General features: G+C 50.0%; 7 protein-coding genes across 7 annotated transcripts; 1 reads left to right on the top strand and 6 right to left on the bottom strand.

Annotated features, from left to right (window-relative positions):
- Positions 1-5,043: 5,043 nt before the first annotated feature.
- On the bottom strand, positions 5,044-5,919 carry B0J16DRAFT_320575 (uncharacterized protein; the record flags this gene model as incomplete). The annotated part of the gene is made up of 1 exon (XM_046125581.1): positions 5,044-5,919. The coding sequence occupies one exon, from the start codon at positions 5,917-5,919 to the stop codon at positions 5,044-5,046; it is 876 nt and encodes a 291-aa protein (XP_045983439.1).
- A 322-nt stretch (positions 5,920-6,241) lies between these two features.
- B0J16DRAFT_141703 (uncharacterized protein) lies at positions 6,242-7,521 on the bottom strand. Its single transcript, XM_046121903.1, has one exon. The coding sequence runs from the start codon at positions 7,312-7,314 to the stop codon at positions 6,517-6,519; it is 798 nt and encodes a 265-aa protein (XP_045983440.1). The 5' UTR covers positions 7,315-7,521; the 3' UTR covers positions 6,242-6,516.
- Positions 7,522-9,497: 1,976 nt separating this feature from the next.
- B0J16DRAFT_384857 (uncharacterized protein) lies at positions 9,498-11,100 on the bottom strand (the record flags this gene model as incomplete). Its single annotated transcript, XM_046131461.1, has 2 exons — positions 9,498-11,001; positions 11,069-11,100. 2 exons carry the CDS (start codon positions 11,098-11,100, stop codon positions 9,498-9,500), a joined length of 1,536 nt encoding a protein of 511 aa, XP_045983441.1.
- Positions 11,101-12,618: 1,518 nt separating this feature from the next.
- On the bottom strand, positions 12,619-15,464 carry B0J16DRAFT_399638 (uncharacterized protein; the record flags this gene model as incomplete). The annotated part of the gene is made up of 2 exons (XM_046132453.1): positions 12,619-13,703; positions 13,788-15,464. 2 exons carry the CDS (start codon positions 15,462-15,464, stop codon positions 13,089-13,091), a joined length of 2,292 nt encoding a protein of 763 aa, XP_045983442.1. The 3' UTR covers positions 12,619-13,088.
- An 869-nt stretch (positions 15,465-16,333) lies between these two features.
- B0J16DRAFT_384859 (formyl transferase) lies at positions 16,334-17,151 on the top strand (the record flags this gene model as incomplete). Its single annotated transcript, XM_046131462.1, has 3 exons — positions 16,334-16,508; positions 16,588-16,822; positions 16,884-17,151. The coding sequence occupies 3 exons, from the start codon at positions 16,334-16,336 to the stop codon at positions 17,149-17,151; spliced, it is 678 nt and encodes a 225-aa protein (XP_045983443.1).
- Positions 17,152-17,725: 574 nt separating this feature from the next.
- On the bottom strand, positions 17,726-19,435 carry B0J16DRAFT_141933 (FAD dependent oxidoreductase). The gene has a single exon (XM_046121906.1). The coding sequence runs from the start codon at positions 19,178-19,180 to the stop codon at positions 17,759-17,761; it is 1,422 nt and encodes a 473-aa protein (XP_045983444.1). The 5' UTR covers positions 19,181-19,435; the 3' UTR covers positions 17,726-17,758.
- A 585-nt stretch (positions 19,436-20,020) lies between these two features.
- Positions 20,021-21,304, bottom strand: B0J16DRAFT_141770 (transcription factor TFIID-domain-containing protein). The gene is made up of 4 exons (XM_046121905.1): positions 20,869-21,304; positions 20,720-20,807; positions 20,250-20,664; positions 20,021-20,194 (listed from the first exon to the last, which is right to left on the bottom strand). The coding sequence occupies exons 1-4, from the start codon at positions 21,111-21,113 to the stop codon at positions 20,178-20,180; spliced, it is 765 nt and encodes a 254-aa protein (XP_045983445.1). The 5' UTR covers positions 21,114-21,304; the 3' UTR covers positions 20,021-20,177.
- Positions 21,305-24,290: the final 2,986 nt, after the last annotated feature.

Genomic DNA, 24,290 nt, shown 5'->3' on the forward strand with positions numbered 1-24,290 from the left:
ATGGAGTACCTGGCTGTGGGTTTATGACGATATGGTACATTGGTGAGATCTAGAGTATCGAGATGACTGTACTGTCTCTCGCTTTGATGTTCACTCGCTTGAGACTGTTGGCTTAGAATTCCGGGGTAATTCAGTGATCAACTTTGCTGTGAACAGGCGTCCAGGGTCTAGATTCGGGTCAGGTAGCTGCAAAGCTCTGTCTTATCCTGGCCTGTCGTCCCTGGCGAGTGACTTGACTGGGCGGTGGGCGGAATACACCGAGGAGAGGGCTTGGGGACAGCTCTAGCATGCCACGTTGATACGCCGAGAGAAGAAAAGAGCAGGGGTGTAAGTAGAAGAACGAGACAAGAAAGAGACAAGACAACCTAGACGTGGCGAAACAGCCAACCCCGGGGCAAAGAGGGGAAGAGAGGAGACAAGCAGGAATGGTGTGGCAAGGTATAGTGCACTACAGTGAGTTCTTTTGCTCTGAGAGCGCTGAGCGCTTGAGGTTTAGGTGTAAACGCTCGCTCGGGTTGCTGCGACCTGAAGGTCGGACAAGGTATGACGGCGTAGCGCGGGCGCAAGGGCCAGGGCGGGGAAATTGGAGGTGATAAGCTACTTGCTAGTAAGTACTTATGATACATCCGAAAACAAAAAAAAAAAAGCTGATAGGCTTGGGCTTGGGTTTGGGTTCGGCTGTAAAAGTGCTTCCATTACCTGAGCCTAGTGTAGCGTTCCTGATCGTGCCAAGCCTTATTGATAGAAAGGGGAATATTGATAGAATAGGTTAAATTTGGCCGAGAATAGATAGAATAACAGCGCTGTATTCTTTGCAGATAGCATCAATCTCCCCTATCAGATTCAGGTTATCTTGTACGTAAGTGATTGTAACTCGACACTATTCAAGCGAGAACAAAGTGTGGGGAGTGTGAGTGGGCAACTGCATCAATCTGGGGGAATGGATCTCAGAGAGCCACTGACTGTCTAAAAAAGCAAGCCACAAAGCGGAATGAAAACAGCAGGGCAGGGACAGTTGTAAGAAAAAAAGAAAGGAAAATAAAATAGAGCAATCAATATTACAGATAACCCCCAAGAGTCAATTGCATCCAATTATCAATATCCAGTACCACACAGAGGATACAAAAGCGTCACAAGTAGGCCTCTGCAATGGATTAGCACCCAAACATTCCATCTTAGGGCACGGAGTAGACGGGATTCTTGCCGCTCCCTCCTTATTATACGCCAGCCCAACCTAAAGGATGACAGAACAGACAACGTCAACCTCACGGGTCAACGCAAGGCAACAAGGCAGCCTGAGGAGAAACGGTAGGGCCAAGCTCATCATGTCAGTGACAGTTCGGCTTTGTTCTTGTTAGTTGAAATAACCTCAACGCAAGCCCAGCCCAGCCAAGATCACGGCGTCTTGGGGCGTGCAGCATAACAAGGCTTGTAGGAAGCCTTCGTCATCACTGAATGAAGCCCATAAGATTCCCATTGTATTTGACCGACGCCAACGCTGCACGGGCAGCCAAGTCAACTCTCACCCAGTCAAAATTGCTAAGCCACCCTGGGCATGTGTCAGAGTGAGTCGCGAGGTGAAAACATAAATTGTCGCGGTAAGCCACCGTGAATAAGGACGATTATTGATGGGTGAGGCGCCAACAGAAGAAATAGTTGGTCACAAACAATTGATGTTAGGCTGCAGGCGAGATCGGATCTCATGAGAGGGCATGAGATGCTTTGCTGGAGACTGCAGTACAATGAGTTGTGGTCATGTCGGAGGAATCCCGTTATTCTCCAGCATCTTTAAGCCGGGGGCATTCCAACGCTCCACGGCTACTACCCGAGCGATGGAACCTACCTTTCAAGTACCGTAAAGTACTACATGCGGGGGGACTTAGCACTAAATATTAGACTGCCCCCCATGGGGATTGGAGACCGCCGGGGCGGCCAGACCTACCCACTTCGTCGTACCCCAGTGGGCAAGTTCTTAAAGTGCTTTCCGAACCAATCACGTCAACTTTTTTGGATCAAACCCAACCATATCTGATTATGGCAGGTACATGCCCTACCTTTTCTCTACAAGGCAGTTTTCACGGGTCAATGGCCCATGACAGCGCTATTGATTTTTTGACGTCAAAAATATTGACTATAGAGGAATCGTGGTTTCCGCCAACGTTGAGCTCTTGGCGTCTCAAATATCTTCAGCGCAGCTCTTGGGGATTTGTAGAACAAGCTCATTTGGCGATGAATCTGAAAGTATGAGTCTTTTCCAGGGTGGGATTCCCCATCGTCATGGACGTTCTGCGACATTTGCGTGCCGGATTATTGTCGGTCGATTTCCGGATATTATACCATGTTAGTCGCTTTGAGGCTGATCCGGTTGCTCTTGCCTCTATCATGTTGTACATTGTACGCAACTAGAAGGTCCCGAACCGATGATGAAACACACAATTGTTCATCTCTTGAAGGCGCCTTCCTTATCTGAACTGCTTCACTTACAACTTCCAAGCACGTGACAGCGTTCTTCAAAACAATCACAAATTTAGACTTCATCCAGCTTATGCAACCAACATTTTCAATGTTTCTTTCTGTGGCTTCTAACCCATGCATCGCATCCAATCAAAGCTACTCCTCTTTTCCTCCTCACTGCCGCTGCTTGCGCCGTTACTTGGAGAATAACACGCACGAGACAACCTTGCGAAAATGAAAATCGCTTCTCGTTAGGGTGTCAAGCGGAGACAAGGCTCGTGCGGAGCAAAGGAAGAGCAACGCAACACCAAGAATAGTTCCTCGTCTATCTTTTCTTCTCCATGCGCTGTCGTGCAAATCACGTACCCTTGCCTACCTACCAAGACATATGTACTGTGTCATGATTATCACAACCACGGCTTGATGCTGATCCTTTTGAGACAACCAGGGAATACCAAAGCAGGTGGGTAACAGAAGATTTGTCCTCCGAGACTCAGGCTGTCAAAATAAAGCAGCCTAAGTGCTGGTCTAAGCTCACATAAAGTGACCAAATTATTTCGTCTTTTATGCCTTCGGAGGCCAATTCTCCTGACACCCTGAGGCAAAGGCAGGTCTGAGACTTCGAAAAGCAATGATACGGTATGACCGGAATAACAAGTCAGTTACCCCCAAACTCTGTTCTCTCGAATGATAGGATCAAGCAGATCACCCAGGCATTTGGGGGTGTTCTTAGACTATCTGCTTATTCAATGCAGGACTTCCTGCCTGAATGTCAAGCTTTGCAAACTTATGTTTGCCGTATCTTGCCAGAAGCTTGACAGCTGAGACCACCATTCTGATTCTGCTCTCGGCCTCCACCTCTGCGCTTGCCTCCACGCAACTACAATGCACCCACAGTTAGAACACTCAACACCATCACAAATCGTAGTGGTGATCAGCTTCTGCGCCAAGGTCCCAGGGTCCTTGTTCGTGGGCGACGTGTTGGGGGCCTCCGCTTGCAACTTTGTTGAATCAACCAAGTCTTACTAGACTGCCATTGGACGACCCGTTTACACCAGCCTTGTCGTTGTCAAACAGTTTACACCAGCCTGAATGGCTCGCGTCTAACTTGACTGGGGGGGCAACGGGTTCGCTCGAGTTGGGGAACTGAACCAATTTCAGGTCTCCTCGGATGAGGTTACGGTTGGCCACTTTCAGAAACGTTCCCGGGCACATTTACCAAGTACGGAGTACAGATATGCACCTTTACAGCGTCAACAGTATGAAAGGTCCTTTTGGTATCTGCTCGTTCTATCAATACCCAGACCTGGTGGATTTGGCTCAGACAAGCGAGTTCTGGGGGGACTTATGGAGGTGCGGGGATTGGTGGTCGGTGCGTGTGGGGTAGTCTAGATTTAGGATCTGGCATGGCATCCAGACGCGACTGAGACGAGAGATCAGGCTTAGGCTCAAGTTCAACTCTCAACATGGACACACTGTCTCCAGAGCTTTGCATGGGAATATGAGAGCTCATGGGGATTTACCCTGTCCTGCACTATGCCGCCACTATGCAGGTAGGTATTCACTCTGCACTATTATGCCGCCGCCCCCTGAAGGTGCAGACCGCTAGATGATGGATTACGGGTAATAGCACTGGCTTTTACTCAATCTTCGGGTTTTGCCCCCCGCGTGAGGCTTCATTTCCCCGTGGGGTTTTCTATCATAAACCGCGTGTAAGCCGAGCCCACCCTTTTCTTTCTCTCCGCCGGGATGCTACCGAACCCAGAGGAAGAAGGTTTGTTGATGATTCCGAGCTACGGTACGCTGCATCATTTGTTGACCTGATCGAGTTAAACTTATATGGACACCTACCTGACTCGCATTCTGCACAAGATGCGCTACCTTGCGAGTTTGGACGGCAATTACAACATCAATATTGCTCTGCCCTGGAACGCCAACAATTAAGTCCAGCCAATTCAACACTTTACGTGCTCAAAATCCGGGGTCCCCAAATGGTCCCGAGATATCCTTTGCATCCGGGGTAATAGAGAATGATGCGGGGTCATGGACGACAGTGCCATGTGTATGAGTACTGTGTATATATCAGGAACCGTCAAAGCAGTGATCGGAAACTCGGATATCATGCCGGGAACTCTTATGCTTACCTCGGTCATATCTACAACATGGGTAAAGATCACTCAAATCCTGTTCAGTTACCGATATATCAGAGTATCACTGAAGTCTTTCAACTAGCCTGTACATTCTCAAAGCGCATGATGCTCGTGATAGGTACCAGACCGGATTCAGAGTGTCTGATAATGATCCAGGACACTAACAATACCTGTGTCGGCTGGTGCTGGCATGCAGTCTTTCACTTGATCAGGATGACTGCAATTGTCAAACATACATACAGCATTGGCTAAAGATATCTTCAAACGGGGAGCCGGTGTCCAATTACAAATTATGGTCACTCAGCATCCCTTGCACAAGTAATGGCCTTGTGAGATACGCCCCTCCAAGCGCCCTCTTATAACCTGAGGCCCGCCGCAATGAGTGAGCACCAAATCCAGGTATGACATCAAAACAACTTGATGTCTTGTCTCGTTCCTCTCAGCCTTGGAGTGAGTAGCCGACTTGACCGCTCTCGCTGCCTAGTTGAATCAGACGCTGTCTCATCTCTTCAGCTCGTCGCCTATCATTTTCCAGCAGCCGCTCGAAGGCACACCTATCAACCCAGCCACCAACTCCGTGCTGTAATACGTTCCTTGCTCGAAGAGTGCTTCCCTGTACATGGCCGACCGATCCGTGTAGCGTCATTCGCTCCTTGTTGCTCTTGTAGGCGCCGCGATGCAGAATGTTGTTGTTATAAAATACAATGTCACCTGGTTCTAGTTTAACGATAAGCTGATCCGGCAGAGACTTTTCAAAGGGGTCGGCGTTTCGCTCAGTCAAGGTTCTTGCGCGCTTGTGTGAACCAGGCACAACGATGAGAGAATCATCCTCCCACAAGGCAAAGTTATACTGAGCATGATAGGCATGCTTGCCAAGACGCTCCATCTCCTCCTCTTCGCTAGCCTCAGCGGGGATATCATCGCGGTGCCATCTTAACTCGAAGTCTTTTTCTGGCCTAACAAGCATGTTGAACAGCTCCATCACGAGATGTTCATCTTGGCACTGCAGCAGCTGCTTCACGATGCCCAGGATGGTCTCGGAAAAGTATAGCTCGGTAAAGAGGTCATGGCCTGGAAGTTCAGGGTTCATGAGATGCTGCACGCCCCATATCCCGTGCTCGCGCGCTTGGCTCGCGTCCCATGGTGGGAATTGTTTTGGGACCGTACGTACAAACGGCCATTGTCCGTCACGAGCCAGCTGGGTCGCTTTTGAGCTAACTTCGCGCAACTCTTCGAGTTTATATTTTTCCACGATTGACTTGATGACGACAAAGCCATCTCTCTCGAGATCTTGAAGATATTGCGAAGTCGGCATGATGTGATGTGATTGATAGTGCTGACTTGGTGCTGTAACCCGTCTACTGCGGCTTGCGGTGCGGTGCGGTGTAGTGCGCGGCGCGGGATGTTGCGGCTGTGGACCGCCGGTAAAATAGGGCAGAATTCCGTACCCCTCTTGAGGTAATGCTAAGCACTTTGGGGATACAAGCTGGTGACGACTTTTCGGCCAGAAGGCTCTGCACTGCAAGGGCAGGGTAGCAGAGGTTGGAGATGCTTCGGGGTATCTCGAGACGAAGCGAGACTTGGCGCGGATACGTACAGAAACAGTTTCAGTGATGTTGAACAGTTGTAGGTAGCAAGTCCAGGTCTTTCTTCGTGCTACGGGAGCCCTCTTTATCAACGCAAGTGGGGAACTTCGCTACTGTACGGCCGGCTTGTTGCATCTGCCATGTTGGAGGTCAAGTAACGTAGCAGTTGGAGTATTGTTCGTAGTCAGACGCCTCGCGTGTATTGAGATTCACGCCAGTATCAACTTTTGTTGTCATAATCGTCATTCATTATACCGATTTCCAAAACCATCCCTATACGAAGCCATTTTGTCTATCTACCATCCCAATGCATTCATCATAATCCCTCACCTAGATGCCTTAGCGGACCACCGCACAGCAAATCCCTTGACAGTCTTCTGGACATCCAAATCACCAGGATCGTTCTCAAACAACGGCTTGTCGAGCCTTCGCTCAGCGATCTGCTCCACCTCGAAGCCCTGCTCGCGTGCAATATCAAAGAAACCCATGTCAAGCTCCTTCTTCCACGGTCGGTATGAGGTGAAGAATACGTAGGCTACGCTCTCGCGCGAGATCTTCAACGTCTCCTTGATCGTCTTGACCATGTTTCCATGCTCGCTGTGTCGGAAGAGAAGATCGGCGAGGATAAGAACATCGAAGCGGTCCTTGTAAGACTCGTCTGATGGGTTCAGACGACTGAGCAGTGGGATCGGGTCAGCACCCCAGACAAAGCCCATAGCATCGACGGTGTTGGCAATGCGACCATGAGGCTCAACAGTCTCATCACACTCGTCGATGTTCTTTTGCATAATCCTAACGATATCGGGGTCCGGATAGTCTGTCACGACGACCTTGCGTGCGCCTAGGATGGCGGCGACAAGACTGGGAAGGCCAGCAGCCGCACCGAGCTCGAGAACAGTCTTGTCCTTCACTCGAGAAGGGTCCTCCTCGAAAAAGTCGGCAATCATCTTTGCGCCATTCCACAGATGATGGGCCTCTGTAGGACTGGCGCCGACGAGATGCAGCGTAATGGGCTTGCCACTCTGCATGGTGAAGACCTGAGATGTAGGTGGGGGAGTGGGTGGGCAATAATCCTCAGGGTCGTCCATGAGGTCGCCGAAGCCGTAGTCTATTTCTCCAGACATTGTGATAAGTGATAAGTGATGGCGTTGATTTAAAGGTGAGTTTTAAGAGTCAGACTCGAGCGATATAGTGTAGTATGACGAAGCGCGCGTAGTTAAGAGACCTCGTATGCTGAATGAAGCTGAGACTGCAATCTCAAATCCTCTTCTTCTAGGGTTTCCTATAGTTTTGCTTCAAGATCCTGCTCCTGGAGACGAAGTATCATCGGTCGATAGTGTTGAATGTTGTGGAAAAAAGAGTTTTGATCTGAGTGGTGGGCCAAATGTGCGCTTCACAGTGCGTGAAAAATCCACCTCTTTTTAACGCCATTATGTGCGAGGAGTACGCCGACAGAATAGCAATATACACGAATAGAAATTGCGCCCGTTACCACGGCCTCTCAGCTTTGACGAGCGAGAAAGAATAGAAGCTCGTTCTATCCGAATCGCTGTCGCGCCAACTCCCTCAACATGCTCACAGTGCCTTCTTCCCTTTCCATGTAGGCCCTCTTCCTTTCCTCCATCTCTTCCCTCTTTGCCCTGTCAATCTCCTCTCTGCGGATCTCCCTTTCCGTCTTGCGCCGTTGCTCTCTTTCTTTGGCTTTCTTGTACTCGTCCAAGGAATCTCCGCCACCCATGAGCTCTTTCTCGTCGGTAACCTCCATAGCACCTGGGCTCTTGTCGCGGAACGAGCGCATCTTGTCTGCAACAGCTGCCTTCTTCTCGAGCATGCGCTCGCGAGTACCGGCTTCGGCACGGGGGACTAACTCATCAAGTCGTTCCTTTTGTAAAGTCCTATCGGCTTTGCGCGCGTTGCGTAGGTCTGTAACGGACGCTTGCCTGTCTTCCTCAGCAAGCTCGGCACGTTCAGAAAGATCCTGGAGCGTAGGGATTCCTGGACCAGAGCGTCGTGCGCGGTCTGATCCTGGGAGGGGAGGTCCGTAGTCATCATCATCATCATCATCATCGTCGTCGTCGTCGTCGTCGTCGTCGTTGCCTTCGTCTTTCCCATTCGTCATGGGCTCCTCTCTTTCTTCCTTATGCACTGAAGCGCGCCGTGACCGAGACGTAACTGGGTTTTCCGCGGTGATCCGAGCAAAAGTGTCGGGGTCGTACCATCCCGCTGCAAGTTCGTTGTGATTCCATTTTCCCACAAAACTCTTCCATCGGCCCTTGACCTCACGATCATCCATAGTGTCGATATTCTTTTGCTTCTGAACGCTGAGATATTCACCCAAAAGAGGCTCAAAAACATTCAGGTCTGCTTTTGACAGAGGCCGGGCATCGTAAGGAAGTTCGACTGCAGCTTGCGTTTTACGACTTGAGTGATCCCTATGTTTATGTGATGAACGGCGATGGTGATGATCATGATGTCTGGATGATGAATGATGGCCGCTTGGCTCAGAAGATCGTCTGTCATGTCGAGATGTTGATGTTAATTTTGATCGTCCATGCGCTGGTGATCTTGAGCGTGAGCGCGTGCTCCTATAACCAGCGTCGCGATCGTAGCTTCCTCTGTTGTGAGAGGCGTAGTCACGGCGTGGTGACCTTTCGCGAATCCGGTCATGATGGCCCATTTTGATACTGTAAGGCTATTGCGATGATTTTAGATGAGACATGCGGTTCAGATTTAATGTATCAATATAAATAAGTAAACTGAGATCAAAGCTCTAAAGAGATGAGATTTTGAGGTCAAGGGATAGCACAGTGCGCTCCGCTTTTCCTCAACGTTCCACTACCAGTAGCCTGGTTGTCATTATTTACTCCAATTCTATCTATTTTCCCGAGACCTCATGATACGACTAAGTGCCTAGGAACATGATAAACTGTATTAGTGAAGTAGGCTTTTACCATTCCAGACCAGCTCTTATGATGTTTATTCGTCATCAGCTGGGGTCTGAAAATCAAATCCCCATAATCTCACTGACAGGATACAGGGAGAAATGAAACTGGTAATGAGTGAGCAGTCTTCAATTCGACAATGGTTTGTTTAACTACATCATTTAATTGTTTGTAGACGCTATATTTCTTGGTCGCTATTCGACCCTTTCATATTACACTTGAGCTCCAAAGGGGTATATCATCCTCCAAATTGACAAAATCGTGTCGTGATAGTCTCCTTCGTTTGTGCCGTTCACCATATGGCATTAGCAAGCGAATAATAAGAGTTCAATACTAAGGTTACCCTCTCCCCGAACAAACGCCTCCTAGGCCTGGCTCTCTGTTTCTACCACTGCCTCGTTGTTTCCATGAATGACACAGCCTAGACATTGACAATCGTCTCCGCACGGACAACTGGCCTCCTCGCCCGCACAAGAGTCTCCAAATGGATAGCTGACAAAGAAGAAGTCATTAGCCGACAATGCCTGCTCCTCGCTAATTCCAGAGGCTGCCTCGGAGGGAGTCTGGGGGGCGACTGGCGACACGGTGCCTTCAGCAGAGCCGACAGGTGGTACAGCCGGTGTGCTTCCGTTCATGTTGTGGCCATTTGTCGCCGGTACCTCGCCGTTTCCGTGCCCGTTGACATGGGTGTAACCGGTGTCCATCATACTCTGCCAAGCTGATTTTACGTAGTTCTGCGTCGCCTCGTTATAGGGATGGGCCGCACAACCAACACACTCACATGAGGCACCGCAACTGCATTGATGAGAAGTGCCCGAGGCTGAGTGTGGAGTTTGAGGGGCTGTTGGGTTCTGGAACGGCGTCGCACCTGGCATGCCGTAAGGTGAAGGCATACCTCCTTGACCAGCAAACGTCATCGTAGCCATGACCTGTCTCCATTGTTCCGGCTGAAGAGGCTGCAAATATGATCCATACTGAGGTGGGTACGTAAAGACTGTCGGTTGAGGATAGTAGGCATACATGCCGTTCGGCATCATGATAGGTGCTGGGAAAGGCGACATCATCATACTGTTAGGCGTCGGTAGATCGTTAACTGACATAGTATCGGTTTTGTGATCAGCCTTGGGTGAGTCATTGTTCGAAGAGCAGCAACTCTTTTTGGGTTTGGGAGGGCTCGGCGCTGCAGCAAGAGTTATGGGTGTAGATGCAGCGTTACTGGAACTCCCTCCTCCGCAACAAGAGCCAACTTTGGGCGCAGGTGGATTCGATTCTTCCAAGACATGTGTGCTTGTCATTGAACCCGACTGGTTGGCCATTGTCCTTTTCGAGATATCCGGACTCAGAATAGGGGGTTGGACGTGCTGGAACATTGGATACATGACAGGGCCAAAAGGGCTATCTGCAGGAGTCATTCCCATACTCCCATAGGGGTTCATATCGGCAAGGGGCGTGGCAGACTTTTGAGCAGTGTCCTCAAAAGAAGGTAAGATGTTGAGCATTTTAGGGTCCATCCGTTGCAAGGCCGCTGGGTCAACCGATTCTCTCCGGCTTGAATTACTCCCCTTGGAACTCGTCTTTTGTACTCTATAGCCCGAACCCGGGGTCTTGCTAACAGGGCTCTGAGGTGTCGAGCTGCTTGCACTGTCGCCATTCTCGGGCTTGAGGATTGGTGATTCGGCATCTTTGCTGGGACCACAGTGGCAGGCTTGTTTCTTGGGTATGGCAGCCGTAACTCTTCCACAAGAGCAAGGGCGTGAAGCCGGATGAGGACAACTACTTAGAGGTCTACCCGGCTTCCTAACGGGTACCATTAGCCGCTCGTTGGCGTGTGTGCATTTGGTTGAGCGATGGCCTCGGATGCAAGGCTCGCTACAAGGTCAACAGTTAGCTAAATCTGCCGAGTCGTGGGTACCGATTGGATCAAAAGGCAACATACCAGGCCATCTTTATGCCGTTGATGAGAGGCATGATGGGGTCGGGAGGTACTACTTCTGGGGGGTATTAGAAAGATTGACCTCTAAACGGGGTGCAAAAAATATTAACCCTAGAACCAAGTCTGGGCGGTATAAACTGAACCACTGTTTTCGTCTCTTGCGTTCTCAGCAGTCAAGTTTTCTCATGCCCCAAGTATGTACGACGGATGACAGAGGTGGAACAAGCCGGATGGGCTGTGAAAGATTTTGGCCGGCGCAAAGCCGCAACGCCGCAACGTGAGCCTACAAGTGCGCAATTTGGACGAAGCTCGACATAGAAATGGAAGGATCCGTATGAAGCGACGCGAATTATTTGACGATGATCGACTCGACGGTTCAGAATGTTTGCGCAATGATCGTAGGGCTACAAAAGGCGAGGCTTGCGTCGGCTGTAGCACAAGTCGTCGATCTCGAGGCGGGGGGTCGTTAGTTGATGCGATGCGATGCTATCATAAGGCGCTCGAACTCGAGGATATAGGTAGTGATGATGACCCAATGTAGACAGGCCGTAAAATGACTGACTGAGGCCCAATATGTTCTATCGCGGGCGTTGTGTTGGAAGCAGAAGGTGAAACAAAGCCAACAGGTCCGAAGAAGGTGCGATCTTGAACCAGGCCAGGCCTAGACTATTACTATTATTCAGGGACCCCAACCTTCCCGTTCTGCGTCTGCCGCTCCCTTGTCAGCAGGAGCGAACGGCGGGTTTCCTACCTGCAAAGGTGCATCGTCCCCCCACCATGCGGGGGCTGCAGCGGACAAGCTAACAGCAGGAAGCGCTCCAAAAGGTGTCTAATCCTAGCGAGGCACTTGATTAGCAAGATCACTGCGACGCTAGTGACAAGCCAAACTTCAGGTGCGTCCATCATCTGTTTGATGTCCGCTCAGATCCTTTGAGAATAGACGTCGATTGTACCGTGTTTAAGGTTACGAAACAAGTGATTTGCATAAGACATTAGATACGTCGACTCCATAGACAAGTAGATTGGGTAGTTGACGGTTTATATCCAACGTCTCTAAGATTAAACATGAACTTTACGTCAACAGCGTCCAAAAGCCAAGGCCTAATCCATTCCGCAGCCCCGTTCCTTCCTAGAGACCACGAACCCATTCATTTTCCGGCCGCCGATACGGAGCAGTGTATTTGATCGGCCGGAGACCCGATGATTTACCTCCGTACGACGGCCAATACTGCCTTTATGCCCAGCAACTGTCGCCAATACAAGACAAAATACATTTAAACCCATATCTTGATCTTTATAGTATCCAGGTATTAAACAATAAATTTCCCCCCTCTTTACCGTATTTTTAATCCTCCTGCCGCTTTGCTCTTCACTCTCCACTACTGTATGCTCGCTCCATCAGCCAACCTGGCCGGTGAGCAAGTTTCCATTGGCTCACGGGCCCCGGCCACTTCAACACCATCATAGCTCATGCACAAGTCTCTTGTCCTTTTTTTTCTTCCTCGTCTTGTCTTGTCTTGTCTTGTTTTTCTCTGATGCACACCAAGACAGTCGATAATCTCCTTTGCATCATTATTCTCCGTGACGTAACATATACTTTGACAGTTGTAAAAGGCACGGTCCGCTTGTTAGCTTGTACGCAGCCCTGGGCATCGTCAGCCTCTTTAACCAACGAAGAGACAGTGATTACAAGCGTTATTTAAACATGTGCTTTACACGACAGCGTTACATGGACTGTCTGTTCTAGGTTCATCTCCCGTAAGATCCTCGTCTAGTTTTGCCACGGCTTCCCCTACTTGCTCGACAAGCACATCTCTTGATATGGATTCTAGCTTTGATATTGGATCTCTTCAAAGTGATCTTCAAAAGACCTGGCGTCACGCATCATCTAAGACACATCCGATTTCTTGGTCCGGTCTGGGCCTTGGCTTTGATTTTACGCCGTTGAATTGCGCCATCTTGCAGATCGGAACGGTTACGCTTAATTCATTAACTGTTATGTATCCATGAGCTTCGCCTATCGTTATGCGCCCTTCTCCTTATCTGAATCGTCAGAGTCCGCAAACATGTCCACCGCTCGCATCCGCCTTCTAGGTGGTCCGGCTCTGGACGAGTCTCCTTGGACCTTGTTTCCGCTTTCAGCAGGGGTTTGTTCTGAAGGTGCTGGTACTGGTGGTGGCGGTTCACTTCCCACAGCCTCATCCTCGTCCATTGGTTCTCCAATCACTTCGTCCTCGTCAATCGGCTCACCTTCGATGTCATCCTCATCAATAGGTTCCCCTTCGACGTCGTCCTCTTCCACCGGTTCTCCTATAATATCGTCTTCGTCGATCGCCTCACCCGGTACGTCGTCCTCTTCTTCCACTGCAGTCGAAACTGGGAGCATTCGTACTTGTGTATCCTCGACCGTCTTCCATTTACCCTTTCTTTCTTCGCTACTCTCCTTTTCGGTAGTAGCCAATGATGGAGGGTTCTCAAAACTTCGGACGAACAGTTCCTGGCTTTCGGCTGGAAAAACACACCATCCCTCCCACAGATTAAGAACGAGGTGGATACTGCGCTTCCACTTCTCGGCACGGAGACGACCCCATTTGAGTCGCTCGGCCATGAGACCGAGTGTCTCAAAGGTCTTGCGATCCTTCAGTGCCGTCTCGAATAGTTGCCGAAACCTCCATGCATGCCGTACGGTGCTGGTCGATGAGGACGACAGTATATCACTCACAACATATAAGCCTACTAGACTGGCAGCACTTATATCGACGCCCTCCTCCTTTGATGCCTCCTCCTGTCCGCTTGGCTGCAAGTCTTTGGCAGCCGGTTTCTTTTCAGGGTTTGCGCCGGTAAGAGCAAGTGGCTTCTCGACGTTAAATGTGATCATTCCCACAACCTCGTCCACTCCACAACTAGCATGAGCGATCGCAAAACTTGTTACCCTCGCAACGTCGCCCTTCCTCAACCTCGACATTGATGTCGGCAATCGCGCGAGTAAATGTGTAAGCTTAGCCTTATCCAAGGGATTAAGGAACGTTTTTTCAGAGTCGGCATCTGCGGTTTCTTTCTTGTTCTCGTCGTCAAAATCCTCTTCGTCTGATGAGTTGTATTCTGAATCAGATACGAACTCATCGAGTTTCGTTGTGTACTCGTATTTGAGGTTCTTCTCGGGGGCCTTCCATGCATGCGAACCGTCGAAAAGGGGGACGTATTTACCCTTCTGTCGTGACTGTTGTGAACCTGTGATGATCTCCCATAGCCTCCATCGATACCATATGCCACCTTGACTTCTTGCATCCCATATCCACGCCCACTTTTCTTCGCTCTGGACTTCAGGCCGTGACATTAGCAACGCCTCAAACTCTGGACCGTGCTCGAGAACTCCCTCGATGACCTTGCTGATTAACTGGATCGTTTTAACATCCGATGGCGGTTTCACTGGCACATGTAATAGGTTCGACCTGTTGATGCCAGCCCCTGGAGGACCATATGAGGTAGGAGGCGCAAATCCTTTGTGAAAGCCATGCTGTGCTTGCGCAGTCTGTGGTCCTGACGACTGTTCGACAGGCTTCGCTCCGAAAGGATGGGATGCTGCGTTGGAACCAATAATTGGCAGCGCTGCCGAACTTGCGACAGCTGAAGAAAGATGTCGATGGAGAGATAAGTAGTAGCCATAGCCTAAGTACCGGTTCTGTAACGCATTCACAGCCGCTTCGATTTCGTTTGCCGGTGTATCCTGGGACAATACCACTATCGAAACAGCGTGCTTCCGTTCTGATCCAGCGGAGCCCGTGGAGGGAGTAATTTTGACATCCTCAACTCCCAAATTCGCTGGGATCAGTGCCTTTATCGTAGCTGGTGAAGTTCCGGGTGGTATGTTCGACAGCCGTAACGTGGGCTTCGCGATCGCTTTTTCTTCGGCTCGATTTGTCGCGCCATCCATATCCTCATCGTCGCTCGTGCTGAAGGCCCTAGATGCTGGAATTGGTCCTCCACTACCGCCTTCGTCATAACTCAGTACTCCCTTGTCGCGAGGTCCCCGCGCAAAGTCTTGAAAAGACCGCTTCTTTCCAAACGAAGGTGGTGGTGGCCCCAAACTTCCGGGACCACTCTTCAGTCCTGATGTGCCGAAGTGTCGTCTACCGGGTCCTGAGGGAGGCGGCGGGCCTCCAAATCCAGGTCGTGAACGCGAGGGCGCTGAAGAGCTGGGTGCACCATGACCATCGTAATCATCGTCGCGATCGAAGCTCTTAACAAATTCGTTGTACACGGCGGCGGTTTCGGCTTCTTCTCGTAGTCGCTTGGCTTCGGCCTCTGCTTTTTGCTTCTCGAATGCGGACTGCTTGGTGGGTTTTTGAAGTTTAGCCTCCAAGTTCGGAAACTCGGATGAGCCCTTGCCAGAGGACATGGTCGTTGTTATGTCGCGAATGATTTTTACCGGGGCATTTCTAGTCCTCGTAAGTGATTTCGGGGTCAGAAATGGAGAAAAAATCGATTACAAGAGAGCGAAAGTGATGTCGCCTGGAGCTGAGCTTAATTAGCTGTCGCAACTTGAGGCGCGCTTGGATTAACCTGGACTCGAGCATGGGTGGGTCCCTTCAAGTCATCGCTTTTTAGTTTCACTGGTATGAATATGGTAACTGAGTCCTGCACAAGAGGTATCAGAGAACTGACCTCCAGAGATTTAGCATATAAGATATACTAGATAGCTTAAGATCCCAGTCTTAAATTATATCGACCAATCTACTTATTTTGACTTACATCTTCTCTTCAGCCAGGTCTTTTGCCCCGAGAATAGGGTAGCTTCGGGTTCACGATAGATGTATAGGTACAGACCATCCTCTAAGCAACAATCATCATGTTTTCGGAAATATATCTTTAGCTTGAGATATCTGGCTAGTAAATCCTCACTGTAAAATGTTCCATCGTTTATCTAGGAATGGAAGGTTTACATGTTTTTACTTCAGCAATCTGATTTGCATCTGAGCTTTAGTACAAGTTCGGAAACGACTTCGATAAAAGGTATGGTCCTCGTTGGGCTGAAATGCAGGAAATAAAGCGGAATACCGACATACAAGAAACCAATAATAGAAAAGAAAAGCTTTCTGGACCCTTGATGCATTCAATTTACTCATATCATTTTCTGAACGATTGTGTGTCTGCCGCTATCGGCATCACGTGATAACCTTTGGAGGGGAAAGTTTTGAAGCTGGAGGAAGATTGATTTGATACCCTGAAACCAGTAACTCACGCATATTGTGCTTTTATTTCTCCAAAATGTCCAGCCAGGATAATTCACCATGCCGGATCCTTGTCATGGCCTCGGGCTTTGGCTCTAACTTCCAAGCTATCATAGATGCGATTTCTTCAGGATCCCTCCCAAACAGTCGCATCATTTCTCTCATTGTGAACCGCAAGAATGCACATGCGACTGTTCGGGCAGAGAAAGCAGGTAGGGCATATCGTGTAGCTTTGTACACAATACGGCGAATGCTGTATACCTATTCTCACAAAGACTAACTCACAACCAGGTATTCCCTGGGAATATTTCAACCTGATCAGTGATGGATTCCTGAAGAAGGGCGAGACAGATGAGCAGAAGGTTGTCGAGGGTCGTCAAAAGTACGACGCTGCATTGGCCGAAAAAATCCTCTCAGCAGAGGTGAAGCCTGAACTGATTGTGCTTGCTGGTTGGATGCACGTCTTCTCAACTGCTTTTCTGGACCCCGTAAAGAAGGCGGGCATCAACATTATCAACCTTCACCCGTCAGTACCCCTGAGATGTACTGCCTCAGGACTCGCTCGGATGCTAACAAGGCTTTTCCAGTGCCCTTCCTGGAGAGTTTGACGGAGCCAACGCTATTGAGCGGGCTTATGATGAGTTCAAGGCCGGACGACTAACACGATCGGGTATCATGGCCCACTACGTAATTGCTGAGGTTGACAGGGGTACTCCCATCCTGGTCAAGGAGATAGAGTGGAAGGGCGAGAGTCTAGACGAGTATAAGGAGAAGGTGCACTCTCATGAACACGAGCTGATCGTGAATGCAACGGCCAAGGTTGCGCAGGAGACAGTTCAAAAGCGATCGTCATAGCATTGGGACGATACCATCAAAATTGGATCTCAAAGCAGAGCCATAAATAAATGAAACAAAAGTACACTACAAGTGTATAACGCAACATATCGTTTGTGAGATCAGACGAAGGGGCAGCTGGTGTCTCGCTTCTGGATTAAATGTGATCACCCAAACACTACGTGGAAAACGGTAAGAGACTCGACCTGTGTATTTAATCCAGGAATAGACATCATGAAGCCCGAACCTCGGCGGATCTATTAAGCTTGGACAGACAATTTCTCCTAGAATATGAATTCATTTCCGAGGAACGAACTCATGTACTGAATATCCGCGTTAACTGAAACGCCGTCTCTCGGCTTATTTCACCTGCCTATTCCACTCGCCCCGCTATAGGACTATGCAGTCAGAATGCCGTCTAAGTGGTGTTGCCCTTAGCTCACCTTCCCTTCTGGTCAGCTCATGTCATATCAGGTTTCCAACTTCAACTTTTAACAAACAAGTTTTCTTTTGCTGCTACAAACGCTTCAACTATTATCATCTAAAATCCTGTTTGGCTTGAAATGCACTTTGAAAACAAACATGAAGGTAAGATGGAGAGTATCTGACAAGTCCATCTGATGTTCTATCATAGCTTGGACTTGGCCTCTCCAACAGGCGCCCTACCCTTTGCAAGCTCGTCACATAATACTAACGGACGACCACCTCGGCTTCCGTCTTCTGTCATCAAACCTTGATAGACACCGTTCGTCTCTCTTCCGACACCATCGTTCTTCATTTCTCTCCATTGCCACTTCTCGCCGAGCTTACCACCCTGACCTTGCATAATGTCGACAATCTTCTCACCAAGGTTGGGCAAGAACTTGTACCCGTGTCCACTGTCTCCAGTTGCGACGAAAAGCCCCTTCCAGCCTGGGTGGTAATCGATGAGCCACTCGCCGTCTCGTGTATCCGAGTACCAGCAAATTCGAGCCTCCTTCCAGGGGCGGGTTTCTAGGCCTTGCACGGGACAGAGGTCCTTGAGGGCACGACGGAGATCCTGGTCGGCCTCAACAGAAAGAGGGTTCGCGGCGGCGTTGCGAGAGGTGTATGGTTGCGATGCGATGAAGGATTCCCTCTTGTCGTTGGGTGACGGGGGAAGAGCGTTGTCGATTTTGACAGGGTTGATATATCCGAATGTGTGGCGAGCGACTTTGAGGACATTGTTTCGGGGAGGAATGAGGAAAAGACCAGTGCTAAGGTTCAACACCACGGGGAAATTATCCAAACGCTTCTGCTCCTCTGGTGTAATGTCCATGTATACGACTGCATGGCCAGTAGCCTCCGTTCTACCTCGAAGATCGACAAGCGAACCCGACCAAGCACCGGCAGCGACCATGACCACATCGGCCTTGAGAATTTTGGAGTCGCTCAGCTTTGCACCAACGACTCGGTCACCCTCTGTCACAAGCTCCGTGACCTTGCCATTGACGAACTGAATACGTCCTGTGGCATTGGCCTGCTTGTAGAGCCACTTCATGCCCTCTCCTGCATCGGCCCAACCAGAGTTGCCGTTAAGGTAGCCCCAGTCTCCAGGATATCCCTTTGTGCCGAGGAAATCCTGTAGTGCCTTGGTGCTCTCCAGCTTCTGAATCTTGTCCATGGGCAGACCGGTCTTCTTGGCAATCGATTCGACGTTCTTCGCGCTCTCCTTTGTATAGTCCATGCCGGACTTCTTCATCTTGAAATCCTTGGGTGTTTCGCTTGCGCAAAGGACAAAGCCGGACTCAGAGTACCGTCCCTGGCCACCGACATCGTCGTCGCCCTGCTTACGCCATTCCTTCTGCGCCTCGGCGGCGAGCGCAGCATAGTATGGGTCGGAGTAGTCCGCTCGCACGATTCGAGACGAGTCTACACTGGCACCATCCTCGGGAGGGAATTCGCCAGCGTACTCTTCGACGATGGTGATTGTGGTGTTGGAGTAGTAAGGTCGCTTGGTCAAAGCCCAGGCGGTACCAAGGCCAAAGACGCCAGAGCCGACGATGAGGATAGACGAGGGAGCACCAGCCATTGCGACAGACGGATGAGAAGTGATTGCAGTTGAAAGCACAGAGTACAAGCTTCCTGCACGGGAACAGTCACTTATTTACAAGATTGTCAACAAAAGAAAGTCCAAATGGGCCGATAATCGCGAAAGACTTTTCCCCGTTCCCACACCGATCCCGGCGCTGGCCGGCTGGGGAGGCGTCGCCAAAGTCACTAGAACGGAACTAAAGCTCGGTTGATGAGCATTGGGGTTGCCGACAATCGGGGTTAGTCTGAACGTTGTTGACCTTGAAAGATACCATTATTGGATAGGTACGTGAGTGGATTCTGGGGGTAGTGAGTGGATGCAGCGGTTTGCCTTATCGTTATCGCACAAGCATGCACATTTTCCGAGCACGAAAAAAAAAACGTCAAAAAGGCTTCGAATTTGGGAGAGAACTTGAACTTTATTCATATCTCACTACTATGAAGAACTATTGACACCTGGAGTCATATTTCGCAGGTGTTGGTTCAAGGCATCATGGTGATAACCATATGCTTGTTGCCTCGCCTACCGACATCTGTCGGGGGATTGCTCTCCATTACGTTCACAAGCTTGTTACCAAGCCCGCGTTGGTTTCTTCGAACCATCAAGGGGTTCGCCGCGACAACCTCTCTCGACTTTGTTTCCTCAGCCCCTCCCAACTCAACGGATCCCTGAAATATTAAGAAGCACTCAAATCAATTGAGTGCTTGTGCGGCAGTACCGGCACGAGCAATCTATGAGATGTGTCGCGGGATGAGTATCTTTATTTTTCCCCCTGAACCGAAATCCCTCGTAAAACCGCCTTCATAACCGCCCCTGCGAACGCCGTTGCAATGCAGAAAAGATTCAAAATGGTACAAACGCAAATTCCTGGCTTCCGACCTGGGCATCAAGACCAGGCGGAAACCAGAAAGTAGAAAAGCAATCGTGGTATCGTGACGGTTTATCTAGTATTACACGTCGATGAAATAGTGATATGCCGGTAACGGATGGCATCTTAGACCTTTCGGAAATCTTTGGTTTCGGTTAGCACTAAGGCAATGAAGAAGAAGAGTGAGCAAAAACCAACCTTTCAACACAGGGTAGATCATCTCGAAGGCCTGGTAGATTTCCTCACGGACTTTTGCACCAGTCAAGACGATCTTTCCACTGACGAAAATAAGGAGCACAATCTTAGGCTTGATCATGCGGTAAATAAGACCAGGGAACAACTCAGGTTCGTAAGAACTGAAATTGTGATGGCGAGATGCCAGACCCTCCAGTCGGATAGGGAACTTGATATCACAAGAACCGACAATGTTCTGAATCTTAAAGTCGGTGAACTTGGCGTTGAAACCAAGCTTCTGGATGATACGAGCGTACTTTCTTGAAGCGAGCTTCGAATCATCCTCCGACTTAGCACCGGTGACGACCATCTTGCCGGAAGCGAAGATCAGAGCAGTGGTCTTGGGCTCGCGAATACGCATGATGACGGCGGCAAAACGCTTTTGGATGTTAGCAACGTGCTTGAGCTTATTATACACGTAGAGTCTCATGTACCTTGGGGTTGTACTCTGCGTTGCGCGCGTGCAGTGCAATGGTCTTGAGGTCCAAACGGCAGTCAAGGTTCACTGTAGCCACGATGTTCCTTTAAAGTTTGCGAGATAAGCCTCACTGAGCATAACAAGGTCACTCAGGAGGATACATACTGTAGAGTGGGAGTGATTCCACTGGGTCCTTGAGTAGCAGCAGGCGTCGCGACAGGCGTTGCGGGTTCCACCCCATGGCCATTTGCCGCCTGCTGGCCATTGGGAGCAAGTCGCTGAGCGGCGTCACCATTACCGATGGGCGGTGGTGTCAACTCGTTGGTCGCTCCGGGGAACGACAGCGATCCGGGCGCAGTGAAGGCCTTGGCTTGCGCCGCGTTCGAGGGGTGTGTTTGGATACCTTCCATGGTTGGTGTCGGTATCGAGAGAGGTCAACGGTTATGAGCAATCGCTGAACAGATCTAGGAGCAGATCGAGGTTAGCATCGCGTATCAAACGATAATTGTATGCATCCTACCCTGGTCGGTAGATGCTATCGCGATTTGAAGAATGCAACGGGATACAAAGAATGCAGCACCGTTATTATGCAGAAGGGAAGTTGAGGAAAGGGAGAAGAAGCTGGCCTTTTATAGGTCGAAGTGGGGCAGTGCAGTGAATCATGGAGCACCTACCAATAGCGGGAGAGAAACAAGTGAATGTGTCCCCTACAAAGAAACTGACCCAGCAATTGAATAGATAAAGTTCTTGGAAAGCGCCGAATAACAAATTCGATGCAGAACAGTTTGGAGGATGCGTTCGATTTTTTTTTTGGTGGGCGACACTGAAAATATCGACCAAAGTATTAGGTATAGGAAGACCAAGAGCTTCCTTCACTTCACAGCAGCTTCTTTGTTTTTTGTCTTTTCTTTTTATTGTTGTCTACAACAGCACAACGATTCGAGGGTGACGATGACGGTGGTCGGCGGGGATCGCTTCGTTCCGGTCGTCGTTGATATCGATTGCGCGCAAGGAGCGAAGAGTGCAAGGAACGTGTTTCAGTCCTTTTCTTTGTGACCTGGTCGCTGAGGGTTGTCGGCACCAAGGTCTTTTCTTCCTGAGCTAGGGAGTGGGATCACGTCTGCGAGAGAGCAAGACTGTGACGTAGAGAGAAAAAGAGAAATGACAATAACCTTTTTATCCCAGAGATATGAGGCTGTGAGTATTGTCAAAAGGGAGTTGGAGGTTAGGTGATGGAGGTGTGATGTGGGGTGTGACGTCGTGGGGGGAGCAAAGATAAAAGAGAGGCCGGACGTAAGTGGTTGGTACGTAGGGCCGTCAGTCGAGACTTCCGCGCAGGTCCTTCGAAACAGGCGGGCGAGGGGAGGGCTGGCTTCTTATAATTTTGGGCAAAGGCTGCTCAGGCAGGACACCCCAAGCAACAACACAACCTGTGGCGTCGCCGCTGGCAGGCTTGGCGTGCGCTAGTGCAGACACTAAACTATGTCGGTCCAATCAAACACTCTTGCGACGCTGACTTTATCTCCTTTTTTCCCACCCACGCACCCCAGTCCGGGCATTGAGCCCCTGAAGTGTCGCTATAACAAACTCCAAGTCCATGTACCAGTGACTTTGCGATACGAACCTCGGTTTTCGTTGGTTTACTTTTTTGCAGTGCCTACCACCTGCACTGCAATGCACTGAACTGAACTGAAAAACAAAACTCTCCAGGATCGCCACTAACAAGCAAGCAAGTTGGCAAGGTGCCCTGCTGCCCAATGCAGGCCGCGTAGCGGCTCGCTCTCGCTCGACCTTTGTTTTCCTTTCATCGCTCACCGAGAAACGAAAGATCACAAGAAAAGAGTCGTGCTCAAATGGTTCTTTGGCTTTCTTTCTGTGCTGACAGGAAGTCCGGCTGCTGGTACAAAAACAAAGAAGGGAGTATCAGATCAGGCTGACCATGTTCTTTGTCTTGTTTTTCCCATCTCTGTCCTTGATTAATCAGACGGTTCAGGCTTCTTACTCCTGTAGGCCCCTAGCGCGGGCGAGACGGGAGTGGTCCTGCGTGTTTGGCGCGGTCAGCCCACCTGTTTCCTCCCTCTCGTTTCTTTTCCTGTCGTCATCTCTTTCCCCTGGACTTTCTTTTCTGTTCCTCCGTCACTTCACCTAACCTCTCACCTCCTCTTCCTCTTCAACAACCCACAAACCTCACCTCAATCTGCAGGTGAAAGACGCAGCCACAAGCATACGATTATACGATCGATATAACGAACGACGCCAGCACATTCGAGGTGTACCATGCAACCGTTGTCATAAGACTTAAACACAGCAATAAAGCAACAAATGACGAGAACCGGCACCGACCGAATTACTATGGACGAAAACGAAGCCCAACACCGACGGGAACGATCACGAAGGTGGGAAAGGCGGGCACCAAGACCCAGCGGCGAGCAGAGCCTGACTTGACCTGGACTGGCTTGACTCAAGCCGGAATTTCGACCACAAGAGCACGCAATCCGGCGGCGACAAGAGCGTCACAGCGCCTATCCATGGAGCCCTCAGATGCCTGTGGACCTCGGATACGGACTGAAATTATGGACCGGGGGGGCTAGTCCGACGCGGCGTGGTTGGTTACCTTTCGGCTTTTCCACTCAACTCATTTCAGATCCGACTCCTCTCACCTTTCAGTCTGATTGCTGTTGCCCGTTAGCGTACCAAGATCACCTCGGTTGCTCCAATCACAACCGCGTACCCCCCGTCGGTGTCGGAGCGGACACCCACTACGATCAAGTTCCAGCCATGCTCGGTCCTGTCAAACCATCTTGTCGCCCCCGTGGGACTCTTGTCCCAACCCAACCACCAAATCTTGCCAGCCACCAACAGCATGACGGGACCCTGAAACACGCTCTGCCCCCTTCGCTGATAATTTCCTCAGTCCACGCGCCCTCCATCGCGACGCGTCGTCATCCTAGTAGCCTGAGATCTCCTGCGTGGGTGAATGTCGCCCATAGCGATAGTTGTCTCGCAAGCGTCTCATCATATCTGAAGAGTCATGCTATGATATGAAGCTGCAGCAGATAACTTCCGGCACAGCGCGACTCTGCAGCACCAAGCCTGATTTCCGGGCACACCGCAAAGCAATTTTTTCTTTCTCGCCCAGGCGGCGGCGGCAACCAGCAGGTAGGCAGGCTATGGGTTTTTCCTTTTTTCTTTTCTCCGGTGTCCTTTCGCCCTGTAGCCCCAGCCGCCCGCTGACTTAGTGAGTCATTCAACTCTGACCAACCATGAATCAGTCCACACCCAATCAAACCCCCTCGCAATGCTAGGGAGGCTTGCTCTGTGCGCCCACTAACTGGATTCTTGCATCATGTACCAGGTACAACAACTCTTTGGCAGTTGCTATCCAAATTTGCAGTCGTCATGATGGTTCAGTCGTTGATCTTCATTCATTCTCCATCATCCTGCGTCTGTTTTTTTTTTTTTTTTTTTGCATCGAACCTTGGTTTGATGTTTGAGTTGCCATATTGTGATGCGCCGACTCTCAACTTTGGGGTCAGATCTTGGAAAAGTTGAGTACAGTCTTGCGTACAAATCCCCGTCTGCATAAA

The sequence above is a fragment of the Fusarium flagelliforme genome (assembly GCF_020744385.1).
Source record: "Fusarium flagelliforme strain FIESC 12 MPI-CAGE-AA-0113 chromosome Unknown B0J16scaffold_4, whole genome shotgun sequence".
In the NCBI taxonomy this organism is placed as follows: domain Eukaryota; kingdom Fungi; phylum Ascomycota; class Sordariomycetes; order Hypocreales; family Nectriaceae; genus Fusarium; species Fusarium flagelliforme.

Bases quoted from the DNA above. Each gene is read 5' to 3' on its own strand.
- B0J16DRAFT_141703 (XM_046121903.1), bottom strand. From the start codon at position 7,314: ATGTCTGGAGAAATAGACTACGGCTTCGGCGACCTCATGGACGACCCT.
- B0J16DRAFT_141933 (XM_046121906.1), bottom strand. From the start codon at position 19,180: ATGGCTGGTGCTCCCTCGTCTATCCTCATCGTCGGCTCTGGCGTCTTT.
- B0J16DRAFT_141770 (XM_046121905.1), bottom strand. From the start codon at position 21,113: ATGGAAGGTATCCAAACACACCCCTCGAACGCGGCGCAAGCCAAGGCC. The intron at 20,808-20,868 runs GTATGTATCCTC...CAAACTTTAAAG, and splicing joins GGAATCACTCCCACTCTACA to GAACATCGTGGCTACAGTGA. The intron at 20,665-20,719 runs GTACATGAGACT...AACATCCAAAAG, and splicing joins ACGCAGAGTACAACCCCAAG to CGTTTTGCCGCCGTCATCAT.